At 42.3% G+C, this 16333-nt stretch overlaps 1 protein-coding gene across 9 annotated transcripts in view; it reads left to right on the top strand.

Annotated features, from left to right (window-relative positions):
- Positions 1-16333, top strand: part of MYOT (myotilin) — a 55839-nt gene that overhangs the window by 36761 nt on the left and 2745 nt on the right. For 2 of the 9 annotated variants that reach the window (XM_072990118.2, XM_072990117.2), the window contains 5 exons: positions 8357-8510; positions 10155-10256; positions 12700-12749; positions 13347-13479; positions 15811-16018. In XM_072990118.2, coding sequence (XP_072846219.2) covers positions 8357-8510; positions 10155-10256; positions 12700-12749; positions 13347-13479; positions 15811-16018 — 647 coding nt within the window. Of the gene's footprint in view, positions 1-1253; positions 1418-2005; positions 2232-2348; positions 2756-5085; positions 5683-8356; positions 8511-10154; positions 10257-12699; positions 12750-13346; positions 13480-15810; positions 16019-16333 lie in introns of those variants that run through there. The other 7 variants (XM_078385695.1, XM_078385696.1, XM_020782687.3 and 4 more) reach the window with 7 other exon arrangements.

Genomic DNA, 16333 nt, shown 5'->3' with positions numbered 1-16333 from the left:
ATGTGAATTGCTAAATGCAAAATATAACTGCTAGAACAGTTATTGTCATTGTGTTCCATGTAGGAAAACCATGTAAATCATTTTTGGTAGTTAATGAGGTTGATTGTATTCCTAGATACATGGCCTGCCTAGGAACCAACACCTTATTAATTACCAACAAGATCTGCGTGATTTTTCTAACACAAGTATAAATCAATAATAGAATTCCGGCCATAACAGTTTATGGCACTGTGTTGGTAGATCTGTCCCTAGCGTTCGTTTTGTGGTGGTGTTCTATACAGTACGCACAGTACATATTGTCATGCTTTCAATGCTACTGCCCTCGCGCTACCGAAATTTATCTTTAGGAGTTGTTAAATGAATAAACATGCCACATATCCAAAGATTTCAGTGCATTGTGCTCACTAGAAAGTGGCTTGATTTCAGGCCTAAGAGATTTGAGATCTGGGTCAGTGTGTTGTGAAGCTCGTCTCAGATCAGATGACCGAAGGGCAAGAAAGGAATCCGCCACCCGTTTCTTTTCCCGGCGCCTCAGACGTGCTCGTGTGAACCACGGCAGCGAGTGCCAGACCCTTTTGTTTCTTCAGGCCGTTCCCCCCTTCCTCTCTCTCTCTCTCTCTCTCTCTCTCTCTCTCTCTCTCTCTCTCTCGGGGTGGGTAGTGGTGGAAGAGGCGGGAACGTCCTCGGAGCCTCTCTCTTTAAGAGAGGAAGGGCAGAGAGGGTGCTTGAACAAAAGGCGCGCCAGCGGGATGAGGGTGGAAATACTGAAATCTGATCGGGTGCGAGGGCGCCCTTGCCGCCTGCCTCCGCTTCAGAATCGAAGTCCCCTCGACGGCGCGAGCTGGGATCCCTACAAGTTTCATGGGAAAGTGAACCCGAAGAGAGGGAGACCCCTTTGGCTGCCCCTCGGCCAGAAACAAATATGTAACAGCCATTTCGGCCCCTCTCGCTTTCGACTCTGACTCGCGGCATTAACTCTTTTTACAGCTGTGGTGGTCGTGCTTTGGCGCAAAAAGAAACTCTCCCACACACTCACACACACACACACACACACACACACACACACACACACAGACAGACACAGACACATACTCCGCCAGCGCGGTCCTTTTACGCCTGTGGCGCTAGTGTATCTTCCTTCAGAAACGTGTCTTTAGCCCCAGCCGAGAACGGGGAGGGGGGAAGATTAACCTAATAAGGTTGAAAGGTACCCCGCGTAGTGTGTAGTGGAGAGAGTGAGGGACTAGGGCTTCGGAGCTGTGGGTTCGAGTTCCCGCTCAGCCGTGGGAACTCAGTGGGGGGAGTGGGACTGGTAAAAATCCGACTTGAGCGCCAGTAACCAACACACGTTACAACGAGGCTGCCAGTTTGCCGAATGGGGCTTGCGCACTCTCCGGCTGGGAGCGCACGGGAGTAGGTGAGACTCATCCCGGCTCGGAAGGCTGGAGGTGGCAGTCACATTGCAGTCGGGCGAAATGGAGCGGGCATGTTTCTTGGCGAGGTCGGGGGAGGGAGTGTTTCGTTGAAATGGCCCGCACTGCAAGCCATGGTAAGTGGGCGGATAGTTGGTCCCTTACTTAAAGAGAGCACCAGCCCACGGACTCTGGGGCTTGTCCAGTCTTCGCTTCGGGGAAAGCTCTCGCAGTAAAGCAACCCGCGGCTCTTTCTTCCTCTTTTGTCTTCCAAAGGTCTGCTCTTTCCACTCCTTTCCCGATCCAGATCGTGGCTCATATTAAACTCCCTCCCCAAAGCCGCCATCGTTTGCATTGCAACCCTCTCCCACGACTCAGGAGAAAATCTAACTGAAGTGGTCCGAATCAATCCCCGAGTGAATCCTGCATGGCATCGGATGGCTCGCCTAAGGCTGCAACCCTGCGCCCGTTTACCTGGGAGGAAGCCGCACTGAGCGCAGTGAGACTTGCTTCCGAGTAGACCTGCGCAGGGTGGCCCAGCCTCTACCCAGCCAGCAGCCAAGCGTTTCCGCCATTCATTTCCCAGAAGGGATGGTGGCGGACAGGCAGGACGAGGACTTCTATTTTGATATCCCAGCTCGGATAGGTGGACAAGCGAGTACATCAGATGTCATTATTTGGCAGCGGATAAAAGTCCCTCGTCTTACGAATGCTAAGGAGAGAGCTACAATGATTGTGGTCGGGGTTTGGTGAATGGCTGGCTTCCCCACCGCAAACAAGGTTAAAAACTTCCCAGGTGATCCCTTCTGTGGGTTCTAGGTAAGGTCGCCTTTGTGCCGTCCCCTCGCGCCTGGTTTCGCCCCCCCGGTGTGCCTCCCTTGCCTGGATCAGAAGTAACTGTGTAAAAGTTTTTTGCTGCGGTGGGGAAAGGCGGGCTCGCTGGCATTGGTAGCAGAACTGGGTCCTGATTTCTTAAAAGGCGGCGGGCAGTTCCAGGGAGGACCCACTGAACCCGGCGGGATTTGATTTCGGAGTGAAGGTGTTCAGGATCGCGCCTCTAGCATCGAATGCCTGGTGCAGGGAGACGAGCGGCAACAAGGAAAGTTTAGTTCTGTTTTTACGCCCGTTTCTCGTGGCCGGTTAAGGATGAGTGAATCGTTAGCAAACTAATTAAGACTAGGAATTCAGTTATGCAAGTCAATTTAGTGGAGTGTGGGAACGCGTTTCACGTGGAGGTGCTTGGTGGCCTGGGGTTTAACAGCGTTCAGCCTGAGTTTAGTGTTACTTCTGTGGAATGCGTTCTGTCAGATTGAGAGAAGAACTAGATTTTGTTTCACGACTAGGTAAGAGGATCCTGGCAATAATCTGCAATTGCTGAGAAATGTCAAAAGAAGACAAAACGCTTAAGTTTCATTCTATGAAGCCCTTCTAACAATTCGATCTCTGTGGGGAATGTATGACCTCATGGAACCTACTTTAGGTTCGCCTAAGAAAGGAAGACAACGTACTGTACTGTACTTGCATATATATAGCAGCCAAACAGCTGATTTGGAGCCCTGCAGGGGGAGAGCAGCTGGCGGGAGAGATTCTGAATGGGCAGCCGTCTGGTGGGGAAAGGGTTAAGCTCCCCATCCAGGGGCCACTCGTCTATCTATTCAGTCTTGCTGCCTCCTGTCCCTAACCCTAAAGAAAGAAAAAGCAAGCTAGGCTTTTTGCTGCATATGAAGTTTGTTAGCCGCCTAGAGTGGTCCTCGATTGACCAGATAGGCGGGATACAAATAAAATAAATAAATAAAATAAGGTCAGGTAGATTTTTCCAACCATGGTAAGAAGTTACCATAGCTGCCTTCCTCAATTTTTGCTCAGATTTTAAATAAAACTGAGTTAATAATTTGTAACAGATCATACAGGCTGACTTGTACAGGGGTTTTTTGCCCTTGAAAAATTGCTTATCCCTGAGCTTGCACCTGTGAGTCCATTCATGGATGAGGATCAGCAGTAAGTCTGTGATAAGAGGGGCTGGGAAAAGACTTGTCACAGGTGTGGAAACTTGCTGCTAATTATATTGCTGTGAAACAGTTCTCATAACATTTATCCATGTGAGCTCCTAGCTTGTGGACAACCTATTAAATTGTGTGAACCTAATTGCCCACATAAAGTTTTATTTTTATAGATTACCCAAAACTGTGATTTCATTTTAACCATGCTTCTGCATGGTTGCTCATGGATGTCCCATGATACTATAGAAATTGTTCAGGACACTGGACTCTAAGCAGCTAAATGTGTGTCCCAAGAAGACTGAGTTTCAGACAGCTATTTTAAATTAGTTTGCTTAAGTGTGTGAGTGACACACATATCTTGTTCCCTCCTCCTCCTCACACACATCTTGCAGGTTTCTGCACAATCCAGAGAAAAAGCAAATTAGTGGCATCCTATTTAGTTCAATGAGTCAGAAATATACTTTTTCTGGTTGCATCTTGTATTTACTGTTGGAAAAGGTTTTAGTTGGTCTGGAAAAATATGTGTCATGGAGGATCCATGTATTATGTTAAATTTATGTGAGAGATGTGCTGACTTACTCTGAGTTATAATTTGCAGTAAATCAGAAGGGATATCTGACTCCTGGTTATTTAACAATAGCCTATACAGTATATCTGACTCTCTACTTTTTAACAATAGGCTGTGTTGTGCATGTGTGTGTAGGTTATTGTTTAAAAAAAAACAGAGTCAGATATTTGTCCTAATCTACTGCTAATTGTAACCTACAGCTGTAACAGATTTTGGTCTACCTTTTGGCCTTTAAGTGAGGAGCATTGGAACATTTTGTACACTTTAGTATAGTTATAGACTTCTTGCTGAGAGGCTAATGCTAAAAATTTAAGTGCTCCTTTCTGGCCCACAGAAGATATGGACTTACCTTGTCATGAAGGGGAATGACAGTGAGTTCCTTTCCATCTGTTCTTTTTAGTTCCACACAACTTGAGATGCCTGTGTGGAAAAGCTAGATGGCACAACAGTTGTTACTAGTTTTCTCCATGCTGTACATGCAACAGAGCCCTTTGCAGAAACTGAGGGTTTACATGGTGTTCAGAGTCTCTAGTAGTCAACTATTGTATGCTGAGTACTCGGTAGTATCTTTATGTGTTAATTATGGTCATTCAATAAAAGTAGGCTCATATTTGTTACTTTCAGTGGGCAAGATCCTCGAGTGGGTTAGGTGCTTTGCTGATGCATAGGTAAATATGAATGAGCATTTTGTGCTCAAGGGGAAGAGGAATCATATCAAATAAAGATCTATTGTGGAAGAAAGATCAGTTAGGACTTGGTGGCTTGTCCTGTACTCAAAAATACACAGTATTCCTGCAAACCACCAAATTCAGTGGTTCTCAAACTGGGGTCCCCAGATGTTCCCGGACTTCAACTCCCAGAAATCCTGGCCAGCATAGCAATTGGTGAAGGCTTCTGGGAACTGCAGTCCAAGAACATCTGGAGACCCCAGTTTGAGAATCACTGAATTTGGTGGTTTGCAGGAATACCTTGTATTTTTTAGTACAGGACAAGCCTGTCTTTGACTTCGTTTGTCCATTGGTTCCCTTCCTGTTTGATGAATCTACGTGATCGTTTCCAGTCATTGTAGCTTATCATTTATTTTATTTGTATTGTTTTCCTAAAGGGATTATCATCACCAAGACAGCCACTCTTTGCAGAGGCAGGGGTTCTGTTCCACCCAGGAACCCAGCCAAGAAAGGCCACAAAATTTATCGTCTCATTCTTTCGAGCCAACAGCTCAAAACCCGTTTTCACCTTCTAAAACCCAGGACAATTTTCAAAGCTTTCCCATGAGTGTCAGTAATCTCCCATCTGTGTCCTCCATGTATCAGCCAAGCATGTTTAATTACGAGCGTCCAAAACACTTTATCCAGTCTCAGAATACATATCAAGGGAAACCACAGCCTCCTGGACCAGAAAACTCTACTGCTACCCTTCCGAGCAGGCAGACCAAGCAGTCTTCCATTCTAATCCAGCCTTGTAACCCTAATGAGAAGAAGTTTTCTTCCTCCTCATCGCTGAGCTCGCCAATCTCACTCTCCTCGCCTTCATATAGCGCTTCCTTTCCCGTAACACCTGCATCTGCACAGTCTCCTGCTAGCTCCTCATCTGGGCAGAGGACTTCATCCATGCATAACCAGTCCCCTGCAGCATTCCTTTGCTCCGTCTTGCCCTCCCACTTTGATTATAATAGCCAAGGGCCATCCTCAGTGGAGTCAAAGTGAGTATGTTCTTTCCCTTGCTTTGAACTGTGTGTATGTATTGCTCTTGAAACTCTGTGTTCTTTATTCATGTCGGGCCCCCTGTTTTATGGGTATGTTGTACTCTGCATTAAGTATGGCATGCAGAGGCAAGGATGAAGAGGGGGAGCAGAGCAGAGAAGCTCTTGAGTTCCCTTCACTATGACATGTTTCTTTCACTTGGCAAAAGTCTATTTTGTTTTACAAATGGTAAAAGATGGGGCCTTTCTGCAAGGTAACAGGAACAAAAGCAAGACAAAGAAAAATACGCAAATTCTTTGCACTACTCAAGCCAGGTCCCAGATGTACAAATGTGAATGATCTTGGCAACATTTAAAAACAAAAACATGTGTACATTTTCCCATAAAACAGATCATCTAGGAAGCTATGGCAAAAGTCCTGTCTGTTAGGAGTTTTTAAGGAAAAGATTGATGGTTCTGTCTTCACACAGTAGATGTCCTTTGTATCTTCATAGCTTTTGGAATGCATGTTTCTGTCCTGGGGAATGAAAGGGTTAAAACTGATCTGCAATGTGAGCTAAGCTTCCATCCATAGGCTTTAGTAGGACTACCTCCCGGAGGAATATAGCAGCAATCCTAAAAAGACCTGTAGTAAGTCTTATGTGTTAGGATATTTACTTATATGTAAACATCCTTAGCACTACCTTGTTACTTAATACTATTAAGTCCCACTGGATTCTGTGGGGCTTATTCCTAAGTGAGTGTATTTAATATTTCTTCTCCATGATTCTTCTCCATAGAGCACTTTCCCCTAATCAGATGCTCTCTTAATGTGCTTGATTATCATGCCTATCATTACTTCCTGCCAGCACTGTATCTGCTGGGAATGATGGGTGCTTAGTCCAGGACACTTGGAAAGCACTAGGTTCGAAGAAGGTTGTGAAAAGGGATTTCCTGTTGTCCGTTGTGTATGATCAGACTCTGTGCAACTGACAGGGAAACGACTGAGGGTACGACTTAGCCCTAAGTGGAAAATATCTGGTGATTTCAATGGAAGCTAAACACTCCTCCTCAGTATATTGCTTTATTGCTTCAAAATGAGAAAAGGTACAGTGGAGATCATTTAGTAAGGTGGGGGGAGAGGAGGCTTTTCCTGCCTCATAAAATAATTTAAATGTTTAAGGGAAGCCAATGTTCCTGAAACATAAACTTGGCAAGAATTATAGTAAGTACGTGTTTCCTGAACAAAGGACAACTCTCCGCTGTTTTGCAAAGCACAAAAATGTAACACTTCTCTGTCTCCCCCAAAACTTCCTTTTCGGGTCAGCAGTGAAAAGAAGTATCATCCGTGTTTTGCATAATACCTGATGGGCAGAAAGGAACAACAGCAGGAGGCATGTTTTCTAATAATAGTGAGACTGAAGCATAGGTGTTAGAAAATAAGCCTGGAAACCTCCATGCCATTTGTAATTCTGTTAATTCTGTCACACATTCCTGAGATAAGCACAACATTACATTAAAGGAATGCAATGTATTGTTAAGTATCTTATAACCCAGTGCTTTTCATTACAAACATTCAGGCACATCATCATCTCTTGAGGCAGGAAATCCTAATCCACCCAGAAGACTGGGGCTGCGACCCGGAATGCATTCATCTGGAATTAAGTTCCATGGCAATTAATGAGGCTTCACTGCCAGTAGATATGTATAAGGAGTTGGGCAGTAACATATGGAAGACGCAGTGGTAGATTGGCAGATATGGCAAACAAGAAATGGATTCTTCTTGTCATCCCACAATAAAAATACATATTCATGTCATATTGTGCACAAAGATGAATTGATGAATTGTCCCAATCCAGGTCCCTTATCTATGGTACCATGCAAACTGTCAGCCCTCTCTTCCAGCCTATATGTAACTTATAAGAAGTGGGGGGGGGGGAATGCTTTCCCAGACAAACACGGAGGAGGCATGAACTGCCACATAACCCCACTTTCTACCCTGACTGGCCTGTACTAACAGGGTTGTGGTTGAGGCAGAAGATTAGCCTTATCAGCTTGCTTTTACCCACCCTACAGCCAATAAGGCATTCTTCTGCCCTATAAATTATTTGTCTCTTCATTTTTAAGACTGACGGATTTTCCTTTTTTGACTATGCTTTTGCTGCTCACAAGACATGTTGTGCATGAATGCCTGTGTTGAGCCCTCCTCTTTGCTTGAAGAATTGTCCATACTCTTAGAAAGTAAAGAGATGAGGCAGGGGACATAATCTATGAAATATAAGCACCAGTTTAGTCGAGGCAGTTCACTACTTTCTGAGTTCACTGGGGCTATGTATTCTTTTTATGAACATAGTAAAGATGTGAGCTAGATAGATTGATAGATTTCCCTGCCCACTGGGCTGAACCAATAATCCCTATGGGTTACAGTATCTTTAGCTGGTGGAGGGACATGTTTAAAACTACAAATGAACCAGTAAGAGATTTATTTTTCACAGTTGATACTTCTCTTTTCCCAAGCCTTAATTATTTCCCCCTACATTCCATAGCAATAAATGAACCACATACAAGATCTTACAGATAGCACTGATGATATCCTTCTCGTACATCAGCTGGGCAGCAGCACACATTTCTAACTGAGTTGTCTCTGGTTCTGTTCCTACTCCAGATAACTTCCTTCTTTCCCTTAAATTAACAGTTATTCAAAGCCCATGTACAAGAAGCAAACCAGCAGCCCCAAACAAGTGCAGAAGACGTCAGACAGAGAGATACAAGGAACGAAAGACGCCCTCATTCAAGATTTGGAGAGGAAACTCAAATGCAAAGATAACCTTCTCCATAACGGGAATCAAGTAAGGAGATACATATTGTATGCAGACTATATCTGGCAGAGAAAAACAAGCACAATGGTAGTTAACTTAAATTGTTCTGGGTGTTTCACTTACAGGTTGCACTTCTTAAAGTGATTTTGCAAGCTAAGGCTTATCTCTGAAATGAGGGTGGGGTGGTATGTGATCACGTATATGTTAACATGTCTCCTTAAGCTATTCAGTGCAAATTTAGCTTATTCTTCCTCTGTATTAATCTAGGAGCATATTTACTTCTTTGGGAATTGGGATAATTCCACTGACCCCTGGCATCCTGATCTGTTCAGCACTGCCAATATTGGCTAGTTGGGTTGAAAGTGTATCTTGAGTCATCAGTAGTTACTGCACAGGTGTAATCCTGTGGGTACTATCTTTTAATGAAGAGTTGATGCTGATGCCTTTAGAAATAATCTAGGAGGCAGGGATGTGAGAGGGGTCAGTGTACTGTGTCATCAGGGTCCCATTCCAAATATGTTGGACTATGCCAGGGACCATGTAGCTACAGATAATACAGGGATATTATGAGCGGGGCTATGGCTCAGTGATGGAGATGGAGAGAAAATTGGATTACACTCCAAGTATACACCTGTGTTTCAGAGAAGTAACCTTCCCCACTCTGGATAGAGCAGGTGTTTTGAGTGCTGGGGGCTCCATGTCTGATCCTTAGCATGTCTAGCTAAAGCTCTTTGTACCTCTTTTCTTTCATCTGCCCTCTTTGACAGAAACCAAGTGAACATTGCTGTTCAGGTAGTCTTAATTTTTTTTCTGACCCACAGAAAAGATTGGGTGAAGATGGTCGTATTATTACAGCAGTGAAGGCAATCCTGAAGTAATCCCACCCTGGTAGCCTTCAAGACCTTTCATTTCCAAAGGCTGAACTACAGCCAGAATCTGATTATGGACTCCACACACCTTTGATGTGACCAAGCAAGCAAAATATTTGTGGCACCTTAAAGGTTAGCAGGTTTATTCTAGTGTGAACCTTTGTGCATTACTGTCCGCTGTGTCTGAGGAAGTGGATTGTGATCCATGAAGTTCACACTGAAATAAATCTCTCTCATCTAGAAGGTTACCACAATTATTTTTATTTTATTTTATTGTTATAAAAAACAAAACCCGCTTTAATAGTCCATTCATTCTGGAGCATTTTTGAATATTAATACTTTATTTTAAAAAACGAATGGCAGTAGATTAATTGGTAAATGTTCGTATATTTCCTATATTGGAAAGGCCACTTCAGAAGGGTAATAGCAAGACAGTGGCAGATTCTGATCCACCATTCCATTTTTCTGGTATGTATACCTGTGATAACATTGCAAAGAGAGGAGAAAATTGAATTACACCATGACTCTGTCAAGACAGATGTGTGTGTTCACCATATTAGTTCTTTGTTCACCTTCTGAAATATTTTGCTGTAGCAGTGGAAAATCTCAGCAATAAAGGCTGTTATATTTACAGCCAAAGATGGCACTGATCAAAAATATTGCTTGTATATGTTTTACTAGAAAATAATAACTCCCATATATGTGTTCTTCTCTGGTGGCTGTGGATTGCTGAATGGCAATGAAATGCCAACTAGCGCTAATTTTTTTCTAATTAATTTTCTCCTTCCCTCTTCCTTACATTTAGCGTTTAAGCTACGAGGAGAGAATGGCTCGCCGGTTACTTGGACCAGAAAGTGCTGCATCTGTGTTTCAACCACAGAGTGAAGAAAATACACAAGACACACAAGTAAGTTATATTTTAGGTTTTTTAAATCCCTCAATGCAGAATTCTTCACATTTGCCAAAAATGGATGAAGCTTGGGAATTTTTATGGAGAGTAATCAGAATTATTCTTAAAGATACTGACCTAACAGGTTTTTAAACATTGCATTCTTGGTACAGTGGGGTCTTGACTTGAGAACTTAATCCATATTGGAAGGCGGTTCTCAAGTCAAAAAGTTCTCAGATCAAATCTGCATTTCCCATAGGAATGCATTGAAAACCATTTGATCCGTATCTGCTCTTTTCCGTCCATAGAAATTAATGGGAAGCTGCTATTCCGCCTTCGACCACTAGAGGGGATATTTTGTTTCTTTTTTTCTTAGGTCAAGAAAGGTTCAGGGAAGGCAGGGAAAATACAGTCCAGGCAGGACAGTACCAGGCAGTCCGAAGACTGTCTCCCAATCCACTCTCTAAACGCTGGGAGGAGTGAGGAAGCAGACAGGCACCCTTTTCACTAGCCAACAGTTAACTGAAAGTTCACATTTTGCACCTTCCCTGCCTCCCATGTGGGTTTTTTTCAGTTCTTAACTCAAATCTAAGTATGTAAGTCAAGTCAATATTTTCCTATGAGAGTGGTTCTTAAGTCAAAATGTTCTTAACTCGAGCCATTCTTAAGTCAAGACCCCACTGTATAACAAACAGCACTCTACAGATAGGGAGCCCAGACACCATTTCACTTGAGGCAGAGGTATAGATGAGGCAGGACCTTTTCTCAGTTTCATTTTCTTTATGCCGCCACAGTACTGTAAGAAGGAGGCTGCTGTCCTCACTGCCCTTGAGTTTGAGCGCTCCCAGTTCTCCATAAAAGACATCATATGTTGTGGCCCCAAATGACCACATGACAAATCTGTGGTTCTGAACATCTGGCTCAATTAGGGAATAATTCAAATATATTGGATGGACTGTCTTTTTCAGTGTTACTGAAGGAATACAAACTATTTCAGTTCTATATCTCTGATAGTGTTTTAAATAATGACATTACCCTACCAAAATACCACTGTACTGGGCAGCAGGATTGCTTAGACAGTTCAGGACAGGCCACACAATATATGTAACGCTTATCTTCTAACATCAGGCCACTCCACACACCCACATTTGCTGCTTGGAATACTTTTCTTGTTCTGTCTAATGGTACAGTCAGCCTTGCATGAAGTTGTGAGGATGGTGCAGAACACATGATACAGAATACTGATGAAGGGGGCAACAGATTGTTTGTAGGGGTCTAAGCATAGCACACCTATATGGATAGTTTTCCTTATTGCAGATCTGCCCCATGCAAGTAAGAAACATCTGTGTGTCACAGTTCCCCTGTTGTTAGGATACTGGGATCTGACCAAGGTGGGGGAAGTGTGGCACCACAAGCAGTATCTGCTCCACTGATTTGCATAGAGAAAATAGATGGATCTATAATTGGAAAACTACTGATGGCCAGGGGGCAAGGGTCTGGTCCAGTTATGTGGTCACAGCTGAAAAACCACATTTGAACGTATGTATGTATGTATGTATGTATGTATGTATGTATGTATGTATGTATGTATGTATGTATGTATGTATGTATGTACACTACACACTGTTTAGTATGTACACTAGTCTAGAAAGTTCTTTCAGTCTCCATTGAGCCACTGGATTTACAGGGGTTTTCCCCTTAGCTAACAAAAAATATCACAATCTCTGGTGTGCCATCAGGCTGTAAAACCAGTACTCCAAAATGTACTGAGCAGATGTGGCACAGAGCTTATATAGTACACAGTTTATATCCACGAATACCTAGAAGTGCCCATGCTGCACTTCCTATATTTAACTGACCTCATTGCTAAAATGATAGGACTATCACTGTGCCTGAATTACAACTTGCATCAAATTCAATTCCATCTGTTCTTCAAAATGCTAAAATCGGTCTTGTTAGTTAGGGTAAACAAACAAACAAATCCCAGGTGCTCATAAAGCCTGCTTGATTTAATAAAAATGCTGTTAGAAAATGTAGCTGGATGTAACCCTGTGATCTAACAAGGAAAATATTTTCCAGCTTAAGATGTGTTGACTGCCATTGACCACCCTTTTGTCAGCACGCAGTTGCCAGTGCAGCATTAAAGTGACTTGACTTCTATTCCTGCTCGACTGAAGGACAGTGTGTCCCTAGATCCTATTTCAGATCTTTATGGGGAATAATACCCTCTCCTCTAACAAAGCGTACATATTTGGCAACATCCTTTGGACTTACACAAAGAACCGTACAATTAATAGGAGGTGACTTTTTAATATATATATATTCTATAATAGAAAGTATTTATGATAAGTCAGGCGTTTGCTTTTCCAGATTTTGCAGTGCATTTGTTTCAGCTCTGACTATGTCACAACTGTCTGTCACCATAAAGTAGCGGTAACCTTTCTCTCTTTGGCATTCTCAGCAGCAGAATTTGGAAAGCACGCGGCTGCAAGTGCCAACAGCACAAGTAAGGTACGTGATATGCACAGGTTTAGCTGCCCAGCAGCTTCCCTGTGGTCTGATGGTATTTGATACAAATGGACAAAATGGATTGTGACCAGGGTTTCATCCTGTGTACCAGGCAGAACGCTGGATAGCATTCTAACATATTTAAAGGTGGCTGGCAAAATACTCGCAGTCTAATCATTGCAGTGTCACATTTATTAGCATAGTTCTGTATGTTGCTACTCACTGCATTCACCATGGCTTAGTCTCAGGTAAGGAGGACTGCAGCCGAAAGCACACATTTCAAGACCGATGCAGTTGATTCTGGGATGTGGAGCTTTTTGAAAAAGTCATACAGTATTGTAATCCACACAATTAAGTCTGGCTTTAACCGAAAACTAAGGCTTTGTCAAATTCTGTGAAGATACCAATAGGAGTTCCCCTGTGTGAAATATTCGAGAGTTACATTCAAAGCAGGCCCAGACGCTTTGCTTCTATAATGATCCAAGTTTAGAGACAGAGTATTGATGTAGGCTTAATGTGCTTGTGGTCTGTGAGAGGCGGTGGTACAGGAGAGACGTTATATAGAAATGTCTCATTGCCCTTCTAAATGTGCCCTTGTAGGAGCAGGCCAACTTCAAGAGGGGAGAGGAGTGAGCAAGCGTCAATCCAGGAGAAGTTTTTTCAACCACGCTTTGTGCAAGTACCTGAAGACATAACAGTTGAAGAAGGACGATTCTGCAGGATTGATTTCAAGGTAACAGTATGTCATTTCAAGGCTTTCCTCAAGGCTTTCCAGCACATTTAACCATGAAAGTGTTTGTAAGAAATAGTTTTCTGAATCAGACAACAGTATCTATAGTCAAGACCTCAGTGGCTGGTCAAATGACCTCTAAAAGTTCACAAATAGGCTATTAGATGACAGCCTGTCCCAAGTATCTGATAACTAGAAAATCAATTAAAAAACAAAGAGCAATGCTATTTCTTGGAAGGAAAAGAACCACAAAATTGAGTGGGATAATAATTTTATTAAGACCAACCAAAATACCACAAAAGTGTCCAAGCTTTGCAATATGTTTTTCAACACTAATAAAGATATTGCCCAACTGTGGATTTAGAAAATCAGATTACCTATATCCTCCATGAATCTGGCTAATCTCCCTTTAAAGCCATTTAAGCTTCAGGTCATCGCCGCATCTTTTGATAACATAGTCCATAAGTTAGTTACGAAACTCCAGTAAGGAAGATTTAGAATACGGGTGACAGGCTTTTCACTACCATTTGCTCATCCATTGCTATAAGCATCCTCTCTCTCTCTCTTTCTCTCAATGTACTGTATAATAATTATAAAATTTGGAGCCCTATATTTTCTAGAGACTCAGTGCTTTTTGTCATTTGCAATTTTGTTGTGATCTTCAATACAGTTCAATGTTTTTGTGACCTTCCCCCCTTTTTTGTTGCCTTCCGCGTATGCCAACAAAATTGCCTGATGAGCAAAAAGGTCTGAAAGCATTTGCTGCCTGCTGAGCGTTATACTAATAGATCTGTCAGCATCCCTTCTGACCTAGTTTTGTGTCACACAATTCCTTTCACAGGGATAATGACACTTGCATCATTTCAATATATTCTGTGTTTTCATAGAACAGCTCTCTGTGAAAACAAAGTGATCCTTACCTTGTGTTTTTTTTTTCTTCCTGGGATTTTATTTTTAAACGTAAGTGTTGTAACACCAAATTGGTCAAATTTAAGTTATAAAGCCATTACTGTTACTGTGCATAAATTATACTTTGCTCAAATCAGAAAATCACTTCCATTTAGCACTCTGCTCTTATTTTCATAGGCCAGACAGCAGGCACTTAGCTCTTTTCCTGACCATGAAGGCTTATGCCAAATTAAATGCCTTAGCCTTTAAGATGCCATAAGAATCTTTGCTGGTTTTGTTGTAACAAGTTAATACAACCACTTCCTTGGGAATATTTACAGGCAATTTTACAGGTGTACAAGTAATTTACAATAGGACCATGCACAGGATCAGTATCCACTGATTCACTTATCCACGGTCTGAAAATATTAAAAAATATAAAAAAGAAAAAAGCAACAAAAATATTTCCACATTTATTACCAGAACCGGCCACTAGAAGGAGCCAGGGACTGTGCTATGAATACTTGTTAGTGAAGAATACATAGCGTGGTCTCTGGCTCCAGCTAGTGGCCAGTTCTGGTAATGCATGTGAATATTTTTCCTGTTTTTTTCCCTTTTACTGTCCTATATACAGTATATATATCACTATCCTTGGGGGGGTTGGAACGACTATCCAGAGGATATGGGGGTCCTACTGTATTTATTGTATATGGGGGCAAGGTGCAGAAAGATATAGAGCAAATCTCTCTAAGTCGATATCCTCTTCCAAGTTGAAATACCATTTTGTTTGTTTGTTTATAAGGCTAACCAAAATGATTGTTTGACTTTTGTCAGCTTTTTTTTTCTTGTGAAACAGCCTTCCAGCATAGGGTACAGATTATGTTTGATCATGTATGTATTGTCAGAAATATACAGGTTTAGATGTTCTGTTTCTTGGTGTCATTCAGTACAAGCTTTTGCAGTGTTAGTCCATGTGGCTGCCTCTGCTGGACTGATTTGCAATTCAGGCATGCAGGAGACTGCAATTTCACCTCTTGTTCTAATCACAGTCATCTGAAAGTTGAACAGATAAGGAGAAGCGACTTGTACTGGTGTCACAACACGGTGGATAGAAGTACAAAAACCAGATCCCAAAAGCTGTCATTCTTTTTCCTTAGAATGCTACTCCCAGGGACTTTATGCTAGAACAAGGTGTATTGGATTTAGGGAGGGACAATCCAGGTTCAGATTCAGTCACAATGCAGTTAACCTGGGTGGATTTGGTTTAATTATCATCTCTTGGCTTGATCCATTTCCCAAAGTTGTTGCAAGGCAGGGCGAACATAATAAAGAAAGTAACAAAGACTATAAAATGTTCGTACAGATGCATGCTCTTGTTTACATAGGTGATAGTTCCACTTTTGTGCTGATGCTGCCCCTAAGCATCTGCTCTCCTTCCCCTTGCAGGTCAGCGGATTACCAGCTCCAGATGTGGCTTGGTACTTAAATGGAAGACTGGTTCACCCAGATGAATTTCATAAAATGATTGTATCTGAAAAGGGCTTCCACTCATTCATTTTTGAAGTTGTCCGAGTTTATGATGCTGGAACCTGGGAGTGTGTGGCTTATAATCGTGCTGGAGAAGCTTCCTTTACAGTAAAACTAGACGTTATTGGTATGATAGACTTTTTTCTGTGGAAACTAGTTTTTGCCTTTCAACTGATGTGTTTTACTGTTATAATTCCTTCCTTGTCTATTTTCTAGCAAGAGCAGTCTGGAGAGCGTTCTCTAGTTGTAGATGTCAAATTTAAATAATAATTCCATGCTCTTATGCTGAGAATATAGCTAGCTGTTTGTGAATGGAATTGCCAAATGCCACCCAAGGTGATTACTTCTGATTGCATATAAAGTGAGAGAACTCTTTTATTAGCTACAAAATCCATGTGTTGAAGGAAACTTTCTCCACCTATCCTGAAAAGGGTCTCTCTTC

This window comes from Pogona vitticeps, chromosome 2, assembly GCF_051106095.1.
Source record: "Pogona vitticeps strain Pit_001003342236 chromosome 2, PviZW2.1, whole genome shotgun sequence".
Taxonomy (NCBI): domain Eukaryota; kingdom Metazoa; phylum Chordata; class Lepidosauria; order Squamata; family Agamidae; genus Pogona; species Pogona vitticeps.
The sequence above is the reverse complement of the archived record's forward strand: the minus strand, read 5'-3'. Positions and strand labels throughout refer to the sequence as shown.